Source organism: Anguilla rostrata, chromosome 10, assembly GCF_018555375.3.
Source record: "Anguilla rostrata isolate EN2019 chromosome 10, ASM1855537v3, whole genome shotgun sequence".
In the NCBI taxonomy this organism is placed as follows: Eukaryota; Metazoa; Chordata; class Actinopteri; order Anguilliformes; family Anguillidae; genus Anguilla; species Anguilla rostrata.
In genome coordinates this window covers 4,667,769-4,689,292 of record NC_057942.1, presented here as the reverse complement: position 1 = coordinate 4,689,292, position 21,524 = coordinate 4,667,769, and the positions used below count along the sequence as shown (strand labels likewise).

Below are 21,524 nucleotides of genomic sequence, written 5' to 3'. Positions count from 1 at the left end.
GATAACATCTTTTATTAACCCTTTATGGTCTGATATGTGATTAGAATGTTCCTAACTGAATATTCTAATGCTGATGTAACAATCGCCACCGGCAATTGAAAGCAATGGAGTTCTAGAACAACAAACTTACATTTCTGAAAGTAAAAACATTCTTCAAAGGGTTAAAACAATTCCAAGTATGTTTGGAAATCTTGTTTAAAATGCTGACTTGGCACATTAAAATTATGTTTAAAAAAACCTATATTAAAAGCATATTAAAAACACCAATGGTATTATCAATGGTTAAATATATTCAGGTGCAAGACAACAATGACAGGCCGAGTGGTCACTTTGATGGAACCAACAGTTATCATATCAGACATCTTGAATTGAATCAAGTGAATTGAATTTTATGCTATAATTCCATAAATCTGTTGAGTTACGACAACCATTTGTCCTTTCAGTTTAAATAGGATTTATGTTAGGGTTTTCTCTCTATCTCTATCTCTCTCTCTCTCTCTCTCTCTTTAATTAGAAAGGAAATTCAAATATCTAGAAGTGCATGTGATGAAAAAGTTATGCTATTTTCTGACATGGGAAGTATGTAGAACAAGGTATTAGACCTTTTGAAGGAATTTTACAATAAATGTAGAAATTATTCTGCAGACATTTGAAAATTACATTCCAGGTGTAAACATATACCTAAATGTCAATTTGCTATTGATTATAGTTATGTTTTATTATTATTATTAAAAAGCCTAAAAGGGCCACAGATTAAGGAGGACTGCTGGGACACTTTGTGGGGGAGGCAAGATACGAGTGTCTCTTTGTAAAAATTATATATATATATATATATTTGGGGGTCCTCGCAATATATTTTCCCAGTCCCAGGCCTGAGAATTCTTAGCTCGGCCCCATTAATGACTATCTTCTATGTTTTTCTCCAGATTTCAGATGTTCCTTCCACCTGGTCATAAAAAGTGATAGATATTCAGCAAACTGATTAAATGGTTCTTGGGTTAGGGCCAGATAAATGTTTGAATGCTTTATTATTATTATCAAGAAGGAAACCAATATTGATATACCAATACTCCTATCAACATGATATTGATACGCCCCCTACCAGCAACAATCATTTGAGCAATGTTAAACAAAAAAACGCGCGAGAGCTGACATAAGTCGTCTGTAAGTGCAGTATGTGTGAAATGCTGCTGGGCCTGCCCTGATTTCGTTAATAGTCCGCCATGGACATAAATGCAAAACTTGAATTACAGTTTAGTCGCGTAGGACGGAAGAAGCCCTGTGAAGTATACAGCTTTGTAGAAGTTTTTCGTCTAAAAAAGCGTAACAAAAACGACTTTCCATTTCAAACTATTATTATTATTATTATTATTATTATTATTATTATTATACTTACCCGACTGGGCCGGTCGATATCTTTAAAGTCTTTGAGCAGCGGTTGGTATTCCGTCATGTCCCCTTTTTCTTTGGGCATTCTGACTGCAAATATTATTGTTTTCAATTTGTTTTTTTATTTTGCCTCAGAATGATCCAAGTTCCATCTGTTTCATAACCAAAGTGCGCACGAAAATTACTATTAGCACCCAGATTTGGCGAATAATGTCTCTATCCGCGCTCTGTTCATCCTCAACCGTCCTGTCGCTCGACCAAGAACTGGGATGTGCAAAAGCTTCATATACCGTGGAGGAACACAATCAGTGAGTTGTGTAAGAGATGACCCGACCGCGTGGTAATGCATAAAATCTCATTAGAAACCGTTACTTTTCCAGAGCAAATCTTTTATCATCAGATACGCGGACAAGTAAGGACTAGGCAACCACCCGGCTTGAAACGGGTGGGGTAGTCACTCCTCGTGCAACAAATGTAAGTGATTTCAAGGAAAATTCAAACGGAAAAGGATGCATTACCTGTTTATTTAACTGTACAGATTCGTCAGCTCTTGAAGGACTGTCCATTTTCCAGGTCTGTAAATGCATAAAATATAGTGAAGTATTTAACATACTTGGTTTCAGATTAGGTTCGAGTTTTAGAATTTCCATTCTTGCAGGTCCTAGTTGACAGATCTGTTGCATGTGAAAGGTATGATTATAGTTTGATATGTCTCATACAAGGGCTGTGTGTGTGCATGGTAAAATGTCCTGTGTTAGTTCAACTCTAACAGTGTTAATTCCCAATGGGGAAAAAAATGTTATCTGTTAGTGTTGAATTAACACTGTGTGTGTTGTGCATGCATTAAAGGTAGATGATAAATATCAATATAAATTCCAGCACCAATTGAAAGTACCCTGCTGTCTGCTGCAGTTGCAAGTGAAAGTCTGTACTAACTATTGAAAATCATTGGAGTTTAAACACACAAATAGTTGATGTACTTTTTGTTTGCTTAAATACAAGAGATTGTTGCAAAAAATGACAGATTTCATCAATATGCTTCACTGAAATTCAAGATGAAAAAGCATGCCATGTATGGTTTTAAGGAACCTGGAGTAAATCTTAATTTGTTTCATTTCATCTTTATTTAACCACATTAATCTAATTAAGAATCAAATATGTTTTTCAAGAGAACCCTATGAGGTAGTGTAGTTTGTACAGCACAAAACATACAGTAAATGCAATACAGACACTAAAATATTACATTTATGGTGAGAAACATCTCAGAAACATGTGCAATCTTTCACAAAATACTGCCTACATGTGTTTGAACTTACTGAGAGAAATCAGTTTATGTAGTTTAAAATGTTCTCTGTAAATTGTCAATCAAGGTACTAAGTGATTTCTTTAATTGCTCTTTCTCAGTCCTTTCTGACAGTACTGTAAATAAAACAAAAGATTGTGAACACACTTACCACAGTCCAAATCTGAAAGGAATGTTGCTTAAATTGATTCTTTTATTGTGAGGTAAAAAATATTGCTTGTTTCTAAAGAAATCCAAACATGAATATTTATTTTTAGCTGGTTTATTGATGTACTTATTAAAATATATATTTTTAAATTCATCCAACCAATTTTTTTAGTATTTCTGAACAAAAAAATGAGAGTTTTAATTAATTCTGCCTGTTAAAATATGGTTGTGGACAAGAAGCAATTAAATAGTATTTCTGACCTTCATCACTTTTGGTACTTGCCTTGGAGATTACATTTTTTTCACGGAGTCAAATGACCAGTCTTGGTCTATAAGCCTCTTTTGTTTGACAGTCCAATAGGCATGCTTGCTTTAAAGGCAAAGTGCAGTTTTTTACTTGTTCAAACTTTAGATAAGATATTAACTTGCATTACATCTATGAAGTATGTACTTCTGTTGTTCAGTGTAAGACTACAAAATTATGTCCACTGTTCCAGTTTACTTTTTTTCTGGATAATATTCTTGAACCTTACAGCAGATTTTAATTCAGTGAACTGCATTGCTAGTAGGCATTTCAAGAGTCAACATTGGTTTAAGGGATATCACTGGGAAAAATGTGTGGAAATTTCTAATTGGTGCTACCCTGCACGTCCGCCAAAGTACCTGGTCAAAAACTATTAAACAGCTTTTAGAAATTAGATAGAGACCTTTATTTAACCAGGGAAGGGCCAGGTGAGAGCAAAGCTCTCTTTGTCAAAGGTAATCTGAGAATGCAACAATGTACACATACAACAGACAATCAATTCGAATAACACAAAAATTGAGTAATAACGATGAAAACATACAAATAAAACTTACAAACACATTATGAAAAGCAAGTACAATTTTCCTGAAAAACATCATTTGAAAGAAGCCTGAAACCCTCAAAGCATTTCAGACCATCCAATTTGAGGGTAACCTGTAGCTAGATCATTCCATTTAAAAGGTGCAATGAAGGTAAATGCTTCCCTAGTTCAGTATTTATACGAACAGACAGTAAAATATTCCTGAGAGCAAGTATCTCTGGAAAAAGTTCAATAAATCTAAACTGAAAAGGCGAACGGATAGAAGATGGCAGCTTATCTAACACTGCTTTGTAAATGAACATGAGGCAGTCGTATTCTCTTTGAGTACTAAGTGAGGTCAAACTGACTTTCTCATACAGTGTGCAGTGTTGTGTCTGAAAGCTATCACCAGTAATAAACCTGAGTGCACTATGATACACTGCATCAGGTGGTTTGAGGCTACTGGCATTTGAATGTGTATAAATTGCATTAGCGTAATCCAACACAGATTAAAATGTTGCTTGTACAATTTCTAATCTGGAGGCCCTTTGCAACAGCTTTTGTTCCTGTAGACAAAAACCCAATTTATACATACATTTAATATAATATCTCAACATTGGAATAAGGGACATTCAAAGCAATCGTTCCAGTTTAACAATATATAGGCAATATATGGCTATAGCTAATATATAGGTAAACACGTGGTTGCCCGTTTTGAGAAAAGGACTGTTGTATTAAAAATGTCGTTTCGTAGTCTTGCCCATAAGCGGCGCTCCAACTCAGAAAAAAAATGGGTTGTTTGGTGTAACATCATAACCAGTCCCCCTAGCTCGTGAGTTTGTGTGTGGTTCTTCTTTAACGGGAGTTACTTTCATAATGTCTGGCAGTAGGAAGCCCAGGTCGGTGGCAAACCCTTTGGATTCGGCTATCACTACACCAAGCGAACGAATATTGAGAGAATGCCACAATCTGTATATCGACAGCGACAACGGTAACATAAAAATGTTGTGTGGGATATTTTGGACGCTCGACAAATATAAACCGTTGCTAGCTGCAGTAGCTGACGTTACATGTACTGGTTATGAAAGGTGATATCGTTATCCGACGTTAGTGAAGACAGCCTCCTCCTAGTTGTCGCCAGGAATACACTATCTCACGTCAGAGGAAACTTTGGAGCTAGCTTCCAAAGCTGTTAGCATGCTAACTATCTCGTCGTGTTATAATTTGCTAGTTGGCTGTCCAGCGTGCGGGGTCAGAAATCATTACCGATTATAGATTTGCTAACCGGATCGACTATATGGTATCTTCTGGAGTACCAGCGCCATATATGTACTTGGGTACTCTTGCTACGCGAACTAAATTTGCTTCATTTCATACTGTATTTTAACTTCCAATGAACAGCCATGTCGCATGAACCCTGGCTTATAATAACTAAGTCTGTTCGAAGTAGGCTGTTTGTTGGTAGCTAGATGCGTAGCTAACTTCCCCATACAAGTATAACGTTTTGATTTGTGTTAAAACTACCCGTAGCTATAAGGTTTGCAGACATGCAAAACTTTCTCTGATGTTGTTGATTTGACTTTTCGCTAGTAGCAAAATGACATGCCCAACCTTTGAACGGGAGCACCAGCTGTTATGCAATTCGTTAGCTAGATCAATGCTAACTTTCATTCATTCTTAATATTTCATTCATAATGACTGCAGTGAACTTCTCCCAATGTGATGGAGTTCCACTCACTGCCAGCTAGCTAGCTGTATTTAAAAAGTTCCGTTCAGTTCTTGAAAACGATTATTTTTTTAAAGTTAACTAACGTTAAATACGTGTAAAGATAAACTTGCTCAGAAATAGAATCATTAGAGCGATGTTTTTCCACACTGGAACTTGTGGGCCCGTGGAACATAACTCAGTCGCCTTAGTGTTGTCCCAAAGCATGTTCTGTACATAATTGAATTTCTGTATGAAGGCACTCCCCGCCCCGCCCCCTTCTTCCAGTATAAACACAGCAATCGTAAAATAGCTTTCTTGGTCTGATTGAAATGAATGCTAACTACCATTCTGCAATAGAAAATTTGACTTGATCTTTGCAATTAACAGTGCAGTTGCATTAGTTTAGCTGGCTTTTGCAGGTTGCAAGTTCAGCTTATTGTTACTTTGTGTTAAGTAACGGTACATACCACTGAACACGTAAAAAATAAAAAAGGCTCTTTTTTCTTTATGCCTGCTTAGTTGACTAAAAACTCAAATGGACAAAAAAAGTGTTGAAATAATGTGGCATTCAACCGGATTACTTTGTTATTTGTAGTTCATTGCATCACCTGGTCTTCAGTTGAATCCAAATTCGCCTAGGTTGGTGTGTCCTTTCTCTTCTCTTGCAACTCAAAGGTCTTCTGCACATGACTGTTCCCCAACATAAGTTACTTGCAAAATTCCAATAAGTAAATTTTTACAATTTTCCTCCTGCAGCTCGGGTTCAAAGATTCTCTAGGTCGTATGCATCAGTGAACGAAGAGGCCACAGTCTTTCCTTAGTTACAGATTCTTAGACATAACACAGAACACCTGCTGTTCTTCATCAACCTTCACATAATCACATACATTTAATTATATTCTTGATCAATACAATCTTTAATTAGAAGAAATTTAAGAACATTAAAAGCCTATAGGAGAAGCATACTTCCACACATTCACCTGGATTACTTTGTTATTTGTAGTTCATTGCATCACCTGGTCTTCAGTTGAATCCAAATTTGCCTAAAGCCAGTTGATTCCCCCTCTGGGAGTCCTGGCTGTCTCCATGCTATGTATAGTCCCGTAATGAGATACTTTAGTTGTAAGCTAGGCGGAAACACTTAGCTGGAATTCAGGTGCTGTGTTTGGACTGGCACTTTCGGACGGTAGTTGGCACTTGTTAGGGACACGGCTAATCTCAGATAAATTAAGATTAGAGATACCGAAAGTGTCTTTTCTCTCTCTCTCTCTACTTCCTCTATGTCTCTCTCCCTATCCCTGAGTCATGCGCGCTGTCGTTGCTTGGTTTCAGGCCTGGTGAAGATAGCCAGCAGCCTGGGCCTCCGGCTCCTTCCTCCTCGGAAGAAAATCATTGTGATGATAATGGGGAACCACTCTGCAGGGAAGAGCTCCTTCATTAACTGGTAATATCACCCCCCCCCCCCCATCCACATGCACAATAACTGGTGATCTAGTAATCACACACACCCACCCCCCACCCCACCCACCCCCATGCACAATAGCTGGTAATCCCACCCACCCCAACCCCATACAGAACGAGTAAGTCTTTAAGTCTGTGGGAGTTTTCAAACAATGTGCCTCCCCCTGCGTTGGTCTGAAGTGTGACCTGCTGTAAATGTGTGGACTTCTTCAAGAATTTTTCACAAATATGTATTTCAACACTTGTGGGTGTCAGAAATTTACTACAAACAATAAAAATAACTTTCAGGATGAAAAAATGGCAAATGTTTAATATCAGTGTTTTTTGGGGGGGGGGTCTTTATTTATAATAGGACTATTAAAATGAGATTATTTTGATTGTGCGTGGTGTGAATGTGTTTTATTTCAGTATATTTTTAATATATTCAGTTTCTGTAGGCGCTGGAAGGTGCCCTGGTCTCTGGTTGCCTTCAGTTCATTTCGAGCAGTTTTATTTTAAAGTTATAAAATTTGAGGGCAGCTAAGTTCAGTAGATTTCCGGCCAGCTGGCTAAGCCAAGGAGAAACACGAAGAAAAAAATCACCTGTAATGACAGGTGGCTTGGCAGCTGATTACAAATGCGGATTACGGAGTCGGTCCGAAGGCATTTTAAATAAAGAGCGGCCCAGTCGAAGCGCGTTTCCTTGGGCTTCCTCAACGGCAACCGAGGTGCGAGTGGTTGTACACCCCGGGGGTCGAGTTCTCTCATTTCTGCGGGCGAAGGGGTTCAGACGTAGAGTCCCGGCTGTGACCGCAACAGCCCCAGATCCAGGTGTTTCAGGGTAACAGCCCCAGATCCAGGTGTTTCAGGGGTCGGGATGCTTCGTTTCAGGTACGTGGAAGAGCACATTCAGAAAACGGGAGTGGCCATCGAGACGCAAGGCTTCACCTTCGTGACCAGCGGGAGAAAAAGGGAGTCGTTGACGGTAAGGGCTCATTTTTTGCGAGCGATTTGCTCTTTTGAACTAATTCGTGTTTTAAAATCGAACCTTATATCTGGCCAGTAACAAACTTTAATGAAACCTCCGTCTGTTAATTTAGCTTTTACCGTCATGCAAAGTAAACTTTTTCAGTAATATATTCAACAGTATTAGATGCAAATGGTATTGTGTCACTAGTGATAATAGTCTCTGTTAAGATTATTGCATTGTTTGTGATGTCGTTCCTTGTGATTATCATTATGACTGTGCTGGATCAGTCTGTTAAACGACAGCATCCAGGGACAGCACCTGGCAGTTTCGAAGCAGCAAATAAAAAATACATTTTAAGAAAAGTACATAATTTCTGTTTATGAACCAGAACCGACAGCCCAGACTGTGATGCAGCGGTAGTCACTCAGAACCGCTTCCCAGGTCCGATCGGCAGCCGGCCTCTGCCACCTCCACTCTTTTTTTCCTTTTTTTTTTTTCTTTTTTTTATGGCTGGTAGAGGCAACACAGCCCAACTATTCTAATGGCAGCGCCTGTGAGTGGCTGTTGCTAAGCTTGCATCACGTAGGGCAGCTTTATAGCCGGGGAGCGAGGCGTTGGCCGCTGTGTGTGTCTGCAGCGGAGCCCAGGCTGCTAGCCCGCCGCCGCCGCCGCACACAGCACACAGCACAGCACGCGCGGAGGGAGGAAGATGAGTAATGTCATTACCGCCAGGCGCTCGGCGGGGGGGAAGGGGGGGGAGATTAGGAAGGCTCGAGCAGACGCGCTGCAGAACGTGGCAGAACACGGGGGGGGACGGGACCAAGCAGGACGGGACAGGACTGCACGGGACGGGACGGCGCCATTGAGCCCGGGGGCTGCGGAGAGGAGGGGCGGCTCGGTCCCGACGTCGGCCTGCTTCATCTCTCTCAACTCGTCTTTTTTTTTTTTTCTTCTCCCTACTCCATCTCTTTCTGCCTTTGCTATCTCTCTCTCTCTTGCCATGTCTTTCTCTCTTTCCCCTTATCTCTCTGTCTCTCTCTCTCTATGTCCCTTTCTCTCCCTCTCCTCTTATCTCTGTCCCTCTCTCTGTCTCTTTCATCTCTCTATATCTCTCTCCTTATCTCTCTCTGTCTCTCTTATCGCTCTCCCTCCCCTCATCTCTCTCTGTCTCTCTCTCCAGGGCAATGCGACGCTGCACCTGTACCCCCATTTCCGTCCCCTTTTGGAGTTTAAAGGTAGGGGCGAGCCGGCTGCTCCGTGTCACTCAGTTTGCAGGATGTGTTCTCCGCCGTCTCCGTCCGTCTCTCTCCCTCTCTCTCTCTCTCTCTTTTCCTCACTCTACTAATGTTCAGCAACAGATGGAAAATAATTCAGCGCGATCGTGCAGGCATGTTTGCGCTGTGCGCGTTAAGGCTATTGTTACTTCTGTCTTTCACACGCATTTATAAATGTGTTAATTTGTGTTTGTCGTGTTCCGGTATTTCATTTGTAGGTCCTTCGCAGCTTGCCGTGCTGTTCGTTTGGTTCAGTTTGTGTTTCAAAGGCGTTAGCACGTCGTACAGCTGCAGTAAACATCTGACAGTTTAAGATGCCGAAAAAGGTAAATCTTGGTAGAAGAGTGTAAATTGTGCTCTGCATCTTGGCAATGTGCACAATCTTTACAGCGGGCCTTATCAGTAATGTGATTGTAAATTTGAAGCGTGTTCTGGATGTACTGCGTGTATTGAATCGGCTGTGGCGTTCCCTTCTTCTGCTCGTCCGTCTGATTTATTTTAGAGCTCAGATGGTTCGGTCCTGTGACTAATGCTCGTCTCTGACTCATAGGTAGCTGAATATATCAGGGTTATCGTTTCATTGTAGGGCCACTAGCAGCGGTTGCTAACCAAATTCCCCCCGCCACCCCACCCCCCCTCCCCCGCCACACACACACACACGTAATGAATTTTATGCCAGGTGTACTGGTTACAGCATCAGCTAGTACACGGACGTGGATAAAGATTTCCTGGGCTCTTTTTCGGTTTTTCGGACGGCTGCCACCCGCGGCTCATTCACGCCCGGTTCTGACCGGACGGAGAGACGGGTAGAATGTCATCGTTCGTCCGCGGGCCGCGACAAAGCACTGAAATATTCAAATGTCGTCCTGTGACCGGGAGACGCAATTCTCCTTCGGTACGAGCACCATCCTCCCCCCCACATATCCCCCACGGGGGTGTTTTGTAGCAGAAGAGAGATTTGCGGCAGAATTATTCACTTGACGAAGCAGATTTCCGAGATCTGTGAGATCAAAAAGTGAATTGAAGACCGTGTCGTGGATGTTCTGCTGGGGAGGGTGACACCCGCTGATTGCAGTACGGTTGAGTCACATGGAGCAGCCTCGACATGGTCTGGATAATGTCACATATTTCATAACGGCTCTATTATATCGTGGTTGGGGGGGGGGGCGCTCAACGTTACAAGCGTAGCCTACGTCTTTTTAACGGGCTACGGTGATGACCCACCACACGGCATATAAAACAACCGAATGATTTGTTGCACTGCTCTACCTCTGTTTCAGTGAGTTAGTCGCTGATGCGAGCGGTGAGTTTATCATGCGGTGATAGGCTGGACTTTGTTTGCTCGTTACCTGCTTGCTGTCATTGAAACGTCACTCAGGATGGAGGCGGGCATTAGCAGGACCTCTCTCCCAGAGACACACCGGACGAGCCGCCTTGCGTCGCTCAGAGGATTATTGGGCGCATGGGTCGAGCGGGTCCAAATGACTGCTTCCCGGAAAATTCCGGGAGCCTCTAGAACCTTTGGCATTTTCTTGGCATCGTTCTCGGGAAAAAAAGAAAGGGTGTCTTTGTCTCGAATGCGCGTCGGCATAAACCTGCGCAGGAGCGTGGTGCATGATGATCTGAAGTGAGGTAGAACAGCTGTTGGACCCGCCCCACGCATACGTAGCATCACTACCCCCCGCCCCCCCCCGATGCACCGGACACACCTTGCGTGTCTGTGCCCCGTCTGGAGGGCCCGGTGCCAACAACAGGAAGAGAAAGCCGCTCGTCGCCTCTCCGACTTTCCGGAGGATTATTCGACCCGTCGGCGATTAGGGAGCGCATTACTCCGGAAAGGGCGCGTCTCAGATTAATCCCTGCCGTCGGACCTTTTCGGGTTTTCCGTATTGGCGCGGCGTAGAACCCTGCGTGCGTGCCTGCCGTCCTTCTGGGTTCCCGGCGCCGAACCTCGCCCCTACCCCGCGAGCCGCAGGACGCTAACCGGCCCAGACTGACAGCCGACGGAGACGGGCCCAGACTGTAAATCTGAGAGAGAGAGGGAGAGAGAGAGACGCCCGGGAGGAAATTACATTTCGTAAGCCGACCTTGTTGGTGCGGGGGAGACGACGAAGTTACCTCCCCCCGCCCCGTAGACTCCGAGATTGCCTGTAGAAACCGAAGACGGAAGCTCCTGTTGCAAAGGGGTTGGAGGCGGGCGGGCGGGCGGGCGGGGGGGGGGGGATATTGATGTCTTTAGCAGGGCTTCCATCTTGACACAGCACTACCTGTAGCGAATGCTAATGCTCGGGAGGAGCGACGCGGAGGTTCTCGATCAAGGAACCTGTCGCACGCGCGCACGGCGTAGGAGAAGGCGCCGCTCCTCGCGAGAAACATTTTTCGGCCGTCGATGAGCCGGGCATCGCGCGGCGTTAGTCTACGGCGGTCTAGCGGTCGCGGCGCGTGACGGAGAGTTACTTCACAGTCGTTCTTCACTGGCTAGCTTTATGTCTCCCCCCTCCTACTGTAAAGCTGCCAGTTGAAGAGCTGTTGTGGGTGACCATGACAACCGAACTCCCGGCTGGTTGGGTGGCCGCATCTTCTGGTAGCGGGCGTCGGGCGTAGGGGAATTCTGGGAGTTTGTCGTGTCGGGTGGGGACAGCAGGGACCAGTGCGGTCAGGACAACCCGACCGTTGTGACCAAAATTTGTCGAAATCGCGGCGGGCGCGGAAGTCGAGGATTGATCCCCGTGGCCTCCGAGCCCCAAAGATTGATCGCACTGCGGCAGAGTTTTTGAAACTAATTTAATGAACATTGACGCCGGCAGACTTGACACCTCGCTTCACGACACAGCGAGTGGACCCCGGCCAATCGGATTTACGTACGCACGCAGTTTGTGTATTTCCGCAGGTGTCACCGACTACGTCTCCGCTGAGATCTCCACCTCCAAGCAGAAGAAGTTCAGCCTGGTGACGTTCGTGGACACGCCGGGCCTGGTCGACGGTGACATGGTCTACCCCTTTGATGTGAACAGCGCCATCATCTGGTTCGGTAAGGTCGCACAACTCCTTTCAATCCTGTTCATGAGTGCTTTTGTGCATAGATTGTGTGTGGTGGTGCTGCTTGGTCAGGGCAGCCAGATTCTGTGCAGTGGTGCTTGGCAGGGCAGCAGTGTAGCATAATGGGTGAGGAGCTGGTCTTGTAACCTAAAGGTCGCAGGTTTGATTCCCGGGTAGGACACTGTCATTGTACCCTTGAGCAAGGTACTTAACCTGCATTGCTTCAGTACATATATCCAGCTGTACAGATGGATGCAATGTAACTGCTGTGTAAAAATTGTGCAAGTCGCTCTGGATGAGAGCGTCTGCTCAATGCCTGTAATGTTACGTGATGTGATGGTATCACAGCAGCCGGATGCTACGCGGTGGTGCTTGGCGTCATTCCCTGATGTACTCTTACGCCTCCTGCTTGGCTTTCTGTATCACCCAGGCTCTCCGCCGGTCTGTGCTGTATGTAAATACTCCAGAACCGGTGTGAGCAAAGCAGGGCTGCGGCTTTTCTGGATTTCGTGGCGGGCCGCGCTCTTCGTGATTCAACTTGATCGGCTGGCAGGGAGACGCCATGTCACGTCCTCCGCCCCATGGATCACGCCGCGTAGTCACGGGAGCGATCGCAGCATATATATTTATCGTCTTCGGAATCTCAGACGACACAACCGTGTCTCTGTGTGAAGCATTTCTACTGCGGTCCGATCTGTGTGTGTCCTGCCTTTGGTGCCTGGTGCCAATTAGCTAACCGAGCCAGTTGGACCCCCCCCCCCCCCCCATGCAGCCGAGAGATCAATTCTCCCCCCTACTGCACTTTCTGTGCTGTGATCCTCCCTCTGTCTGTAATCCTCTCTGTCTGAATTCCGTGTGAAGCTGTAAATGGAGGTTGGACTGCCTGCTCTGCTGAAGTGTGTAATACCCTGTGCCGGGCCTCCAGGTGAGCAGGCGGACCTGATCTTCGTCTTCTTCGACCCCATGGGCCAGGCCCTGTGCAAGCGCACGCTCAACATCGTGGAGAAGCTGAGCGAGAAGTGCGGGGACAAGCTCTTCTTCTACCTCAGCAAGGCGGACGAGGCCGGCCGGGAGACGGACAGGCAGGTGCGGCCAGGCCCCGCCCCCCTCCTCAGGCCCCACCCCCTCCCCCCTTAGGCCCTGCCCTCACAGAGCCTGTTATTCTGCCAGTAGTTTTAAATGGCAGTGCAGCCAGAGTTAAGACGTAGCCTCGCTGTGTGTGTGTTTGCTCATTATTAAACACATTGGCTTTAGGTGAGAGATCGCTCACCAGGCCTACAACCACAATGAGAAGGCCCTGGCTCCTGCTAACTGGATTATTATTATTATTATTACTATTATTATTAGTATCATCATCATCGTTATTATTATTATTGTCTTCCCCTCAACAGAGAGTGATGATGCAGATTGTTCAAGAGCTGTGTCGGAGGCCAGGCCTGAACAAATGTGGTTTTGAGATGCCCACCATATACATCCCTAACCCACAAAAGGTGAGGTGTTTTGTTATGTGTGCGTGCATGTGCGTGGATGAGTGTGAGTGTATGTCTGAGTGAGTGAGTGTGGTATTTAGCAGGTATTGTATATATTCTGTGTACTGAGTATTCGCTATCTGTAGGCACCTCTGAGTTGACCTTTTTCTCAGGATGAATTGCTGTGACGTGGAGCCTCTCAACAGTAGCTCCTTTCAGAATCCCTTCCTTCCTGGCCTCTCTGCACACACTGCATCGCTTATAGCCCATGGTCGTTTTCATTGCAGCTCACTGGCTGTCAGTGTGACAGCTACACTACAGCCCAGTCTCCTTGCCTCGCAGGGATTTTAAACCTAAACCAGCAGGGCAGATCATTCTTCCTTAGTTCCTCCTTCCTGTGCGTAATGTCCTTTTTCCTTTTTTGTGTGTCCTTTATCACTTCTTTCCGATCCCAAGAGACCCTGAAGGTTCAGCATAAGAGGTTCTCGTGCCCGTATGTTAGAATTATGGTTTGAGCGGCACCACAAACCGTAGGAAACATCACCGCCTCTGCCACAGCCAACCAGAGCCCAGCTGTCCTAGCCGCCTCGCCCAGACCAAACTAATCGCACCCTCAACCCGTGATGGATGGTGCGGTGAGGCGGCGGCTCGATTTACAGGCCTCCCGGGGGGCAGTTAATTTTCCCAGAGCGAGCGCCGGACCCCCTCCCAGCGGAGTGGAGAGACGTGCAGTTAAACCCCCCCCCCCCCCGCTAAATAACCAGCATCACGGGAATACAGCCTTCCCGCTAAATCACTCCCTCTCCAGCTCTAGCGGGAAAATCCGCGCGCCGGGCGGCGTCGAAACCTCAGCGGGAAACGGCGTGCGGTTTGATGCGTTTCCTGCCGCGGGGCTTCTGTGTTTTAGCTGTTTGTTTACTCGTTTATTTTAATCTTTATTTAACCGGGTCGGGTTATTGAGAGCGTGTCGTCTTCATCGATAAGCGCCCGGTCGATACGGCTAACGGAACACAAAGCATATACTGGCGTTCGGCGAAATGGATATGAGAAATGCCCACAGCAATGCAAAATTCATATGCAGGAGGTAGATTCGAGCAGCTCTGAAGTCGTTCTGAATGTGGACGATTGGTCACATTTGAGAATGGAAGTTGATAGAACTAAAAAAAAATAATAATAATTGCATCAATTAGCCAGCTGCCACTCACATTGCAGAGAAAAATCTTGATGGCATTATTGACGTATGAAATTGAACACGTGATGAATTTAATCGAGGAAAGAGCTGGCTTTGCTTTGCCGCACTCCGAGCATGAGGTCACGTGATGCGCCCCGGGCTGGCGGCAGACCGTTTGACCTGCCAACACGCGCGCTCAAGTAATACATCAACCGTGTACGTCCTGCACTCCCTTTCGTTTAATCGCGTATCGCGCGGGCGAAACGCGACGCGCGCGTGCGCACCGCTGGCGGCCTGTTGCCGTGGCAGCCGGGTGACGCGCGCCGTCGTTCTTGTGCCCCGGAGCAGCCCAGCCGGTGCGAGAACCAGATCGAGGGAGTCTGTCAGACCATCGAGAAGACCATCAACCAGGCCGTCCAGAAAACCCTGGACCAGCTGGAGAAGGACTGCGACCTCATCTGCTCCACCGTCAGCAGCAAACTGGCCCAGGACAGGTGGGATGGCGTGGGGCGGGGTGGAGCAGGGCGGGTTGGAGCAGGGCGGGTTGGGGTGGGTTGGGGCAGGACAGGGCGGGGTGGGTTGGGGTCGAATGGGGCAGGACAGGGCGGGGCAGGTTGGGGTGGGGCGGGGCTATTGTCTCTCTCTCTCTCTCTCTCTCTCTCTCTCTATCTCTCTCTCTCACACACACCCACTCCCCTCTCTCTCTCTCTCTCTCTCTCTCTCTCTCACACACACTCCCCGCTCTCTCCATCTCTCTCTCTCTCACACACACCCACTCCCCTCTCTCTCTCTCTCTCTCTCTCTCTCACACACACACACCCACTCCCCTCTCTCTCTCTCTCTCTCACACACGCTCTCGTTCTCTCTCTCGTCCCGGCAGGGTGGACGTGAGCTACAATAGGACGGCCCGCATGCGCTCCTTCCTCTTCGGCACGCTGGGCGTCCTGCTGCCCACCCTCATCATCCTCAGCTTCGTGGTGAACGCCCTCGCTCAGGAGGAGCTGGAGGGGCTGGTGGGGGAGGGGCTGGCCCGGGCCTTCTCTCTGTCTGCGGTACGTTCCGGAGAAAATGACTCGCCTCCGTTCGGCGTGTTTGGAAGTGCGACTAGCCTCACACCTGGTGCCCTCGCTGCCCGGATCAGTCAAATGTGTTCTGCTGGCTGTACTGCAGCAAAGAAAGCACATGCAAATGAGACGAGAGAACTTGCTGTCTGTTTAATTAGGCCTCTTGGATCAGAATTAAAGGGATACTCACTTGGGTGTATTTTAAAAAGAATGAGGTGACTGAAGGACGCCGAGCTTTTGAGCCGATCCACACGTTTAATGAACAGGACAAAAATTCAACGACCACGCTGCTAAATGAGGTCATGACCTCAAAAGCTCGGAGCTCTATGCTCTTCCTGTCATCGGTTGCTGAAGCGCATCTGGTGCCACTTTTTTGGCTAATATGACTGGATCTCAAAGGTTGAGTTGGACTCTTATGCTGTGTCCATTGAGTGCAGTACGATTAATTGCTCTTTTCATGAATGACTTCTGGGTCGTGCCGTGCTATGCGCGTTGGGTACTCTCTAAACGGTGTTCTTGTGTCCCAGCAGGCGGCGGTGGTGATCGTCTGGGAGTGGATACCGGAAGACAGCCAAATTTTGTTCGTGATCTTTTTCGGAGCCTTCTGCTACCTCTTGGTATTTCTCGCCAAATATTTCGCAAGGTACGCTGGGTTGTGTTCGCGTGCACTGGAGGTTTTCGCCTGATCAGTAATGTCTTTTGGAAACTGATCGGTCTGTCTGGTCTGGTTCCTTCCTCAGCCGGGGCAACAGAACCCTCACCAAGAAGGAGAAGAGGAGCCTGGCGAAGTTCAACGACTACATCCAGGACGTGGTCAGACCCAGAAAGGTAAGGCTGACCGCCCAGGCTGTTAGCAGACCGGCCTCGACTCATCAACTGGAAAATCTGTAGCCCTCCAGACCCGGGTTAGGCAACCCTGTGGTCCTAGAGTGCCGGAGATGTCCTGGTTTTTCCTCCATCGTTAGACTTAATGGCGCCTATCTGATGGAGGTTCTAAGTGGTTTTCCTTTCAGACTCTTAGGCTTCAGATCAAACTTTTGATCCAAAAACCTTGGATGTGTAGCGTGTGCGACCCTCCAGGACCTGTGGGCCTTACGTATGCTGTAGCCACCAGAGAATCTCCCTCTCCCTTATAAAGAGTATTATAAATGTGTTGTTGACGCAGGTCTGGTTATTATGGCTCTGTTCCTGCCTCCGGAGCTTCTCAGTAGGCCCTGGTTCTCATTGAGGAACAGGAGTGTACAGTGCATTATACCGATGGCCACTGTGATGACGTGTAATGATGATGATTACAGTGATTCAGTCTGCTGCAGGTTTAGAGCACATCTGTGCAGTGCCTCCTGATGTGTTTCTGTTTTTCATTCGTGGGTCTTTTCTTTTTCCCCTCCCATCTCTCTCTCTCTCTCTCTTTCTCTCTCTCTCTCTCTCTCACTTCCGCAGGGGGAACTGTACGAAGAATACCTCCAACAGTGCGCGGCTGAGTACGACTTCTGAGAGCTGACCGGCCAATCACACGGAGGAGTCTCTCGCGGCCGAACTGACCAGTGCCTGCTTCTGTTTATGGGTTAGGAAACTTTACCTGTTCGCTGGTATGTGCTGGTACACTGTATGGCCAAATACAGATGCTTTTGGTCACACAGTGTATGTGGTCATACGGTCAGAGGGCATTCTTTGGAAAGCTTCTGCTCTACTGGACTCTACTGGATTGATTGTAAAGACAACCGTCATATTGTGACTTAACTCCTGATGGTATGTCTCGATTCTCCTTTTTACTTTTGTTTTCTTACAAAGATCACAGTTTACCTGGGATTGTTTCACAGCGGTGGGGGTGGGGGGGGGGGGGACACCTAAGTGCCTTATATACGTCAGTGAAATATGGAGATGAAAGTCTTTGTGGTGGGTTATCAATGATGATAAATCAGCAGCTAACTTTTTTCTGTTTTTTTTTTTTTTTTTTTTAAATCATGAAACACAGTAAGGAGCTGTTAATATATCTTAAAACCACTTTACAATTTACAGTACATTTCATTTTGTGGATGCTTTCATCAAAGCAACATACAAAAGTCCATTTCACATGGCAAGCAAATTTCACTTGGTAAGCCACCGGCGACTGGCAAAAAGTAAAGTCATTTCACTGCCATCATCACACTGTTTGACTCAAGATGAGGAGAGATGAGGGTTATATTTTATCTATATTTTAATTAAAACATTGAGATGTAGCGTAAACTGGTGGCTTTTTAGATGCTCCTCAAATATTTCTTCCAGCGACTCCATGATCTCCTGCCATCGCCGCCCATTGTTCCAGTAATGTGTGCTCGCCATCCAGGTGCATCCGTAACCCTTTGACTGTGTTTTGCGTTTGTGAAGTCCTTTCGTGATTTGTATTTAAGCCGGGTGCTATTTTAGCGGCGAAGGGGTCTGCAGCACAGAAGTTCGGGGTTCGGGGTTCAGGGGCGGGGTACACGTCGCGCGCGGTATTCGTTCAGGGCCAGGACGCCATTTCCTCAGCAGAAAGAACATTCCGGGCCCAGCCATTGGGCCCAGGGGAGTTATTTCTGCCCCGCAGGCTCCAGAATCAGTGGGGCTGCAATGCGTGATGTATGCTCAGGACATTTTCAATATTTCCCTTTTACCATCAATATTGCAGTATTGATTTTATTTAATTTTATTTTTCTGGTCTGAATGAGTCAGCACTTCACGACTGCCTGGATAGATATAATATTACATAAGCAGTTGTGCTAATATGACCTTATGTTGTCTAGCAAGCAATCACATACCTAGGTAGCTAATGGCATTTAGTCTTAAAAAGGTTGTTTGTGCTTCAGTGTTTTACTTCTAGAAATCCATCTACCTGTTTCTGACATGAGTATATTTAGTAACGGTCTGTTTTGTGGCAGGCTAGTGTTAGCCAGTGTGGCAGAATGAAAGAGAATAGCGCTCTAGAATGGTGCTTGCTGTGTCAGGTGCCCTGACCACAAATGGAAGTAGACACACTGCCATAGGCTTAAGGGAGATTTTATTAATAGGACAGAGTAATGTTGCAGAGTAAGTTAGTGTCGTATATTAAAATGACCTCGTATGTTTGAGAGGCACTTTAATTTCATTTAATCGCAGTTATTGTAAATTTAGTAGCGTGTGCAGTGGTTAACATATTGCCTATGTTGAGTCTGGCCGTGAGAATCACATCATCACATGACCCGTCGGCGCATTGTGATTGGATAGCAGCTGCCAGGCCCTCGATGCATGCTTTGTGGGTTGCAGACCTACACACTGGTGAAATGGGCACTACATAGCACTTGATATATATCCTGTTTAAAATGATTGTAACTGACACGGGTCCCGTCGGTACTCCTCATGTACGTCCAAAAATGTTGTGGCGTCCAGTTCTCTGGCTGTTCTCTTGAACGATAGTCTAGCCGTCAGCTCCAGTCTCGTAGGTTTTGAGTACGGGAGGGAGCTACAGTGACATTTTGTAGAATGAAGATGGGTCTCGCATTGCTGAAAAGCATCATCCTCGTACTGCAGCAAGATGGAAATAGGCCCCACACAGTGAGTGCCCTCTCAATAGTCAGTGTTTTTTTCATCCTGATAAAAATGTGTAGTGTACGTATATATTGTGTTTGATGTGTTGACTTATATGCTGTGAAAAATGGAAATGAGGTTTATATTTCTAATGTACTGTGACGTCGTGCACTCCTACATTATGGACTGTGTATCCTGCATAGTGTTTAGGGTTCTCTTTGATACACCATGAAGCTGGTTGTAAAACGTGGATGGTGCCTTCAGTTAAGTAATTTTTGGGGTTGATATGCCATAGCAAAACAGCCTCCAGAAGCTTGTTTTGTTCTCCTTTATGAAGAAAACTCCTGCCAAGGAAGACTTTTAATACAGTTAATGGCTGTAATACTCTTAGCTTAACTAATTGCTACTCTGGATGCAGACTCAGTGAAAATAATCTGTGTAGCTGTGCATGTAGTGGTATTTTACACCAATCTCTGTGTTTTTAACCATCTCTGACTGCAAGATTATGCAGGTATTTTTGCAGATATGATGCCTGTTCTGACTCTGTCAAACTGTTTTTAAGCTTTTCATTTTTGAAAAAGAAATTGTGCAAATCTATTTTTCTCATCAGAAGTATAATTCCTTTTTTTATTAAAAAAAAAAAAGAAGCACTTTATACTTTGTTCTATGTAACCTCTTCTTAAGCTGTAAAGTCTTCCTACAGAACCTGGCTGAACAGAGCCCTTCAAGTGTTTGTACTCCTTGTCAAAGCAATGTCATTTGGTGTTCCTCGTGAACTTTCAGGCTCTTAATAAAAATTTTATGATAACTCCTCCTGGCACAGTTTTTAATGTTGTACACGCTGTTTCTTTCACCTTGTTGTCATGTATCGTGTAGCACAATATTTACACGTTTTAACAAGGATATTTAATCACCGTCAACATTTCCACAGCAGTCGGGACAAGCAGTCGGGATTTTAAAGTGAGTTGTTAGACACCTTTACCAATGCTGGATTTATATTAATTTTCCTATTCATATATATTGGCTACTGGGTTGTTAACCACCTGTTATACCATTAACTACCTCCCTTTTGCATTTTAATGTAACCGCTGTGATTCATAAAATTGAAACCGGATGGTAATAATGTTACCCGCTCCTCCGGGGGTGTAACGCAGAGGGGATATGGCCGTTATTTTATGATTCATCGTGAAATCATGCACTTTCCCGCAGGCAGATTGAAGTGCGGTCGTATGGCAGCAGTAGCCTACGCTACCCAATTTCAAATTTCATTGCTCTCCAGTACCTTCTTTTTTCCGGTGAGCCGTAATTACGCCGCGCACTCAAATTCTAGTTTACTTTCATGTTGCTATGTAACACGTGTTTAAAAATAGCGGCTGCTCCATCGTATTTTATTCCCGAATAATTTGACTTTCCTGCCAGCTGCACCGGCAGAACGTATTAACAAGCTCTGGCGGTAGATAATTTAGATTTCTTTGTGACTCGATTGTTTGATGGAGTGAAATTGTTCTAACCCCGTCGGTGGATCACATGTATTCTGACCCTGAAAAAAAAATCCCCTTTTACTTACAAAATCCGTCTGTAATAACTGTCGATTATGTAATAATGCGTCCAATTTCATTGGTTGTTGATCACAGTTTATAAAGCATAAGGAGCCGTTGACACCACTGCCGCAAGCATTTGCACACCACATTTCTGGACCTGAAATCAACTGGTGCGCATATTTTATTAGGCGCAAAGATTCTCCCAGTGGCAGTTATGAATATGAATATAAAGAATTAAAGCCAGTAATTTTCTTCTTGTTTTTATGCATTTTATTGAAATGTATCACAACATTGCATCTAATATTTAACTCTGGTAGTTTTCATTCCAGGAAACGGCTTTTTGCCAGTCATTTATTACGTCCAAATATTTTCGTTATTAAATAGTTTTCATGTAACCATGTCAGGCAGCAGCAATAAGACAAAAACGGGCATTTTTTTGTTTATAAAAACACAACAAAATCTAGCTACGGTGCAACTTTTGGTACAACGTATGCACTTTGCAGTGATGTTTTTGTTATCCATTTGAGCAAAAATATGAATATCCTTACATGATTAGTTCACTGTTCTAATGAAAGAATTCTTCATAAAGACAGACCATTACAATGCACTGTGAACAGATTTCTGGTAGGAACGTTAAATGCAGTAAAATTTTATTTTTTGCAA

The 21,524-nt window shown here is 45.3% G+C and overlaps 2 protein-coding genes across 7 annotated transcripts in view; one reads left to right on the top strand and one right to left on the bottom strand.

Moving 5' to 3' along the window:
- slc2a11b (solute carrier family 2 member 11b) overlaps positions 1-6,604 on the bottom strand; it is a 16,080-nt gene extending 9,476 nt beyond the window's left edge. Inside the window, exons 1-2 of one of the 3 annotated variants that reach the window (XM_064353620.1) lie at positions 5,953-6,604; positions 1,908-1,964 (exon numbers count right to left, since the gene is read on the bottom strand). In XM_064353620.1, the coding sequence (XP_064209690.1) occupies positions 1,908-1,955 (48 nt within the window). In that variant the 5' untranslated portion in view covers positions 1,956-1,964; positions 5,953-6,604. Of the gene's footprint in view, positions 1-1,396; positions 1,739-1,907; positions 1,965-5,952 lie in introns of those variants that run through there. The other 2 variants (XM_064353619.1, XM_064353618.1) reach the window with 2 other exon arrangements.
- si:dkey-98f17.5 (uncharacterized protein LOC569123 homolog) overlaps positions 4,498-21,524 on the top strand; it is a 19,343-nt gene continuing 2,316 nt past the window's right edge. For 2 of the 4 annotated variants that reach the window (XR_010332797.1, XR_010332796.1), the window contains exons 1-12: positions 4,498-4,654; positions 6,704-6,815; positions 7,703-7,796; positions 8,962-9,016; positions 11,946-12,086; positions 13,020-13,180; positions 13,486-13,584; positions 15,083-15,228; positions 15,615-15,786; positions 16,329-16,441; positions 16,539-16,626; positions 17,239-17,362. Coding sequence is in view for 2 of the 4 variants with exons in the window: in XM_064353621.1 (XP_064209691.1) it covers positions 4,540-4,654; positions 6,704-6,815; positions 7,703-7,796; positions 8,962-9,016; positions 11,946-12,086; positions 13,020-13,180; positions 13,486-13,584; positions 15,083-15,228; positions 15,615-15,786; positions 16,329-16,441; positions 16,539-16,626; positions 17,239-17,292 (1,350 nt within the window). In the remaining 2 variants the exon portion in view is untranslated. Of the gene's footprint in view, positions 4,655-6,703; positions 6,816-7,702; positions 7,797-8,961; positions 9,017-11,945; positions 12,087-13,019; positions 13,181-13,485; positions 13,585-15,082; positions 15,229-15,614; positions 15,787-16,328; positions 16,442-16,538; positions 16,627-17,238; positions 20,132-21,524 lie in introns of those variants that run through there. The other 2 variants (XM_064353621.1, XM_064353622.1) reach the window with 2 other exon arrangements.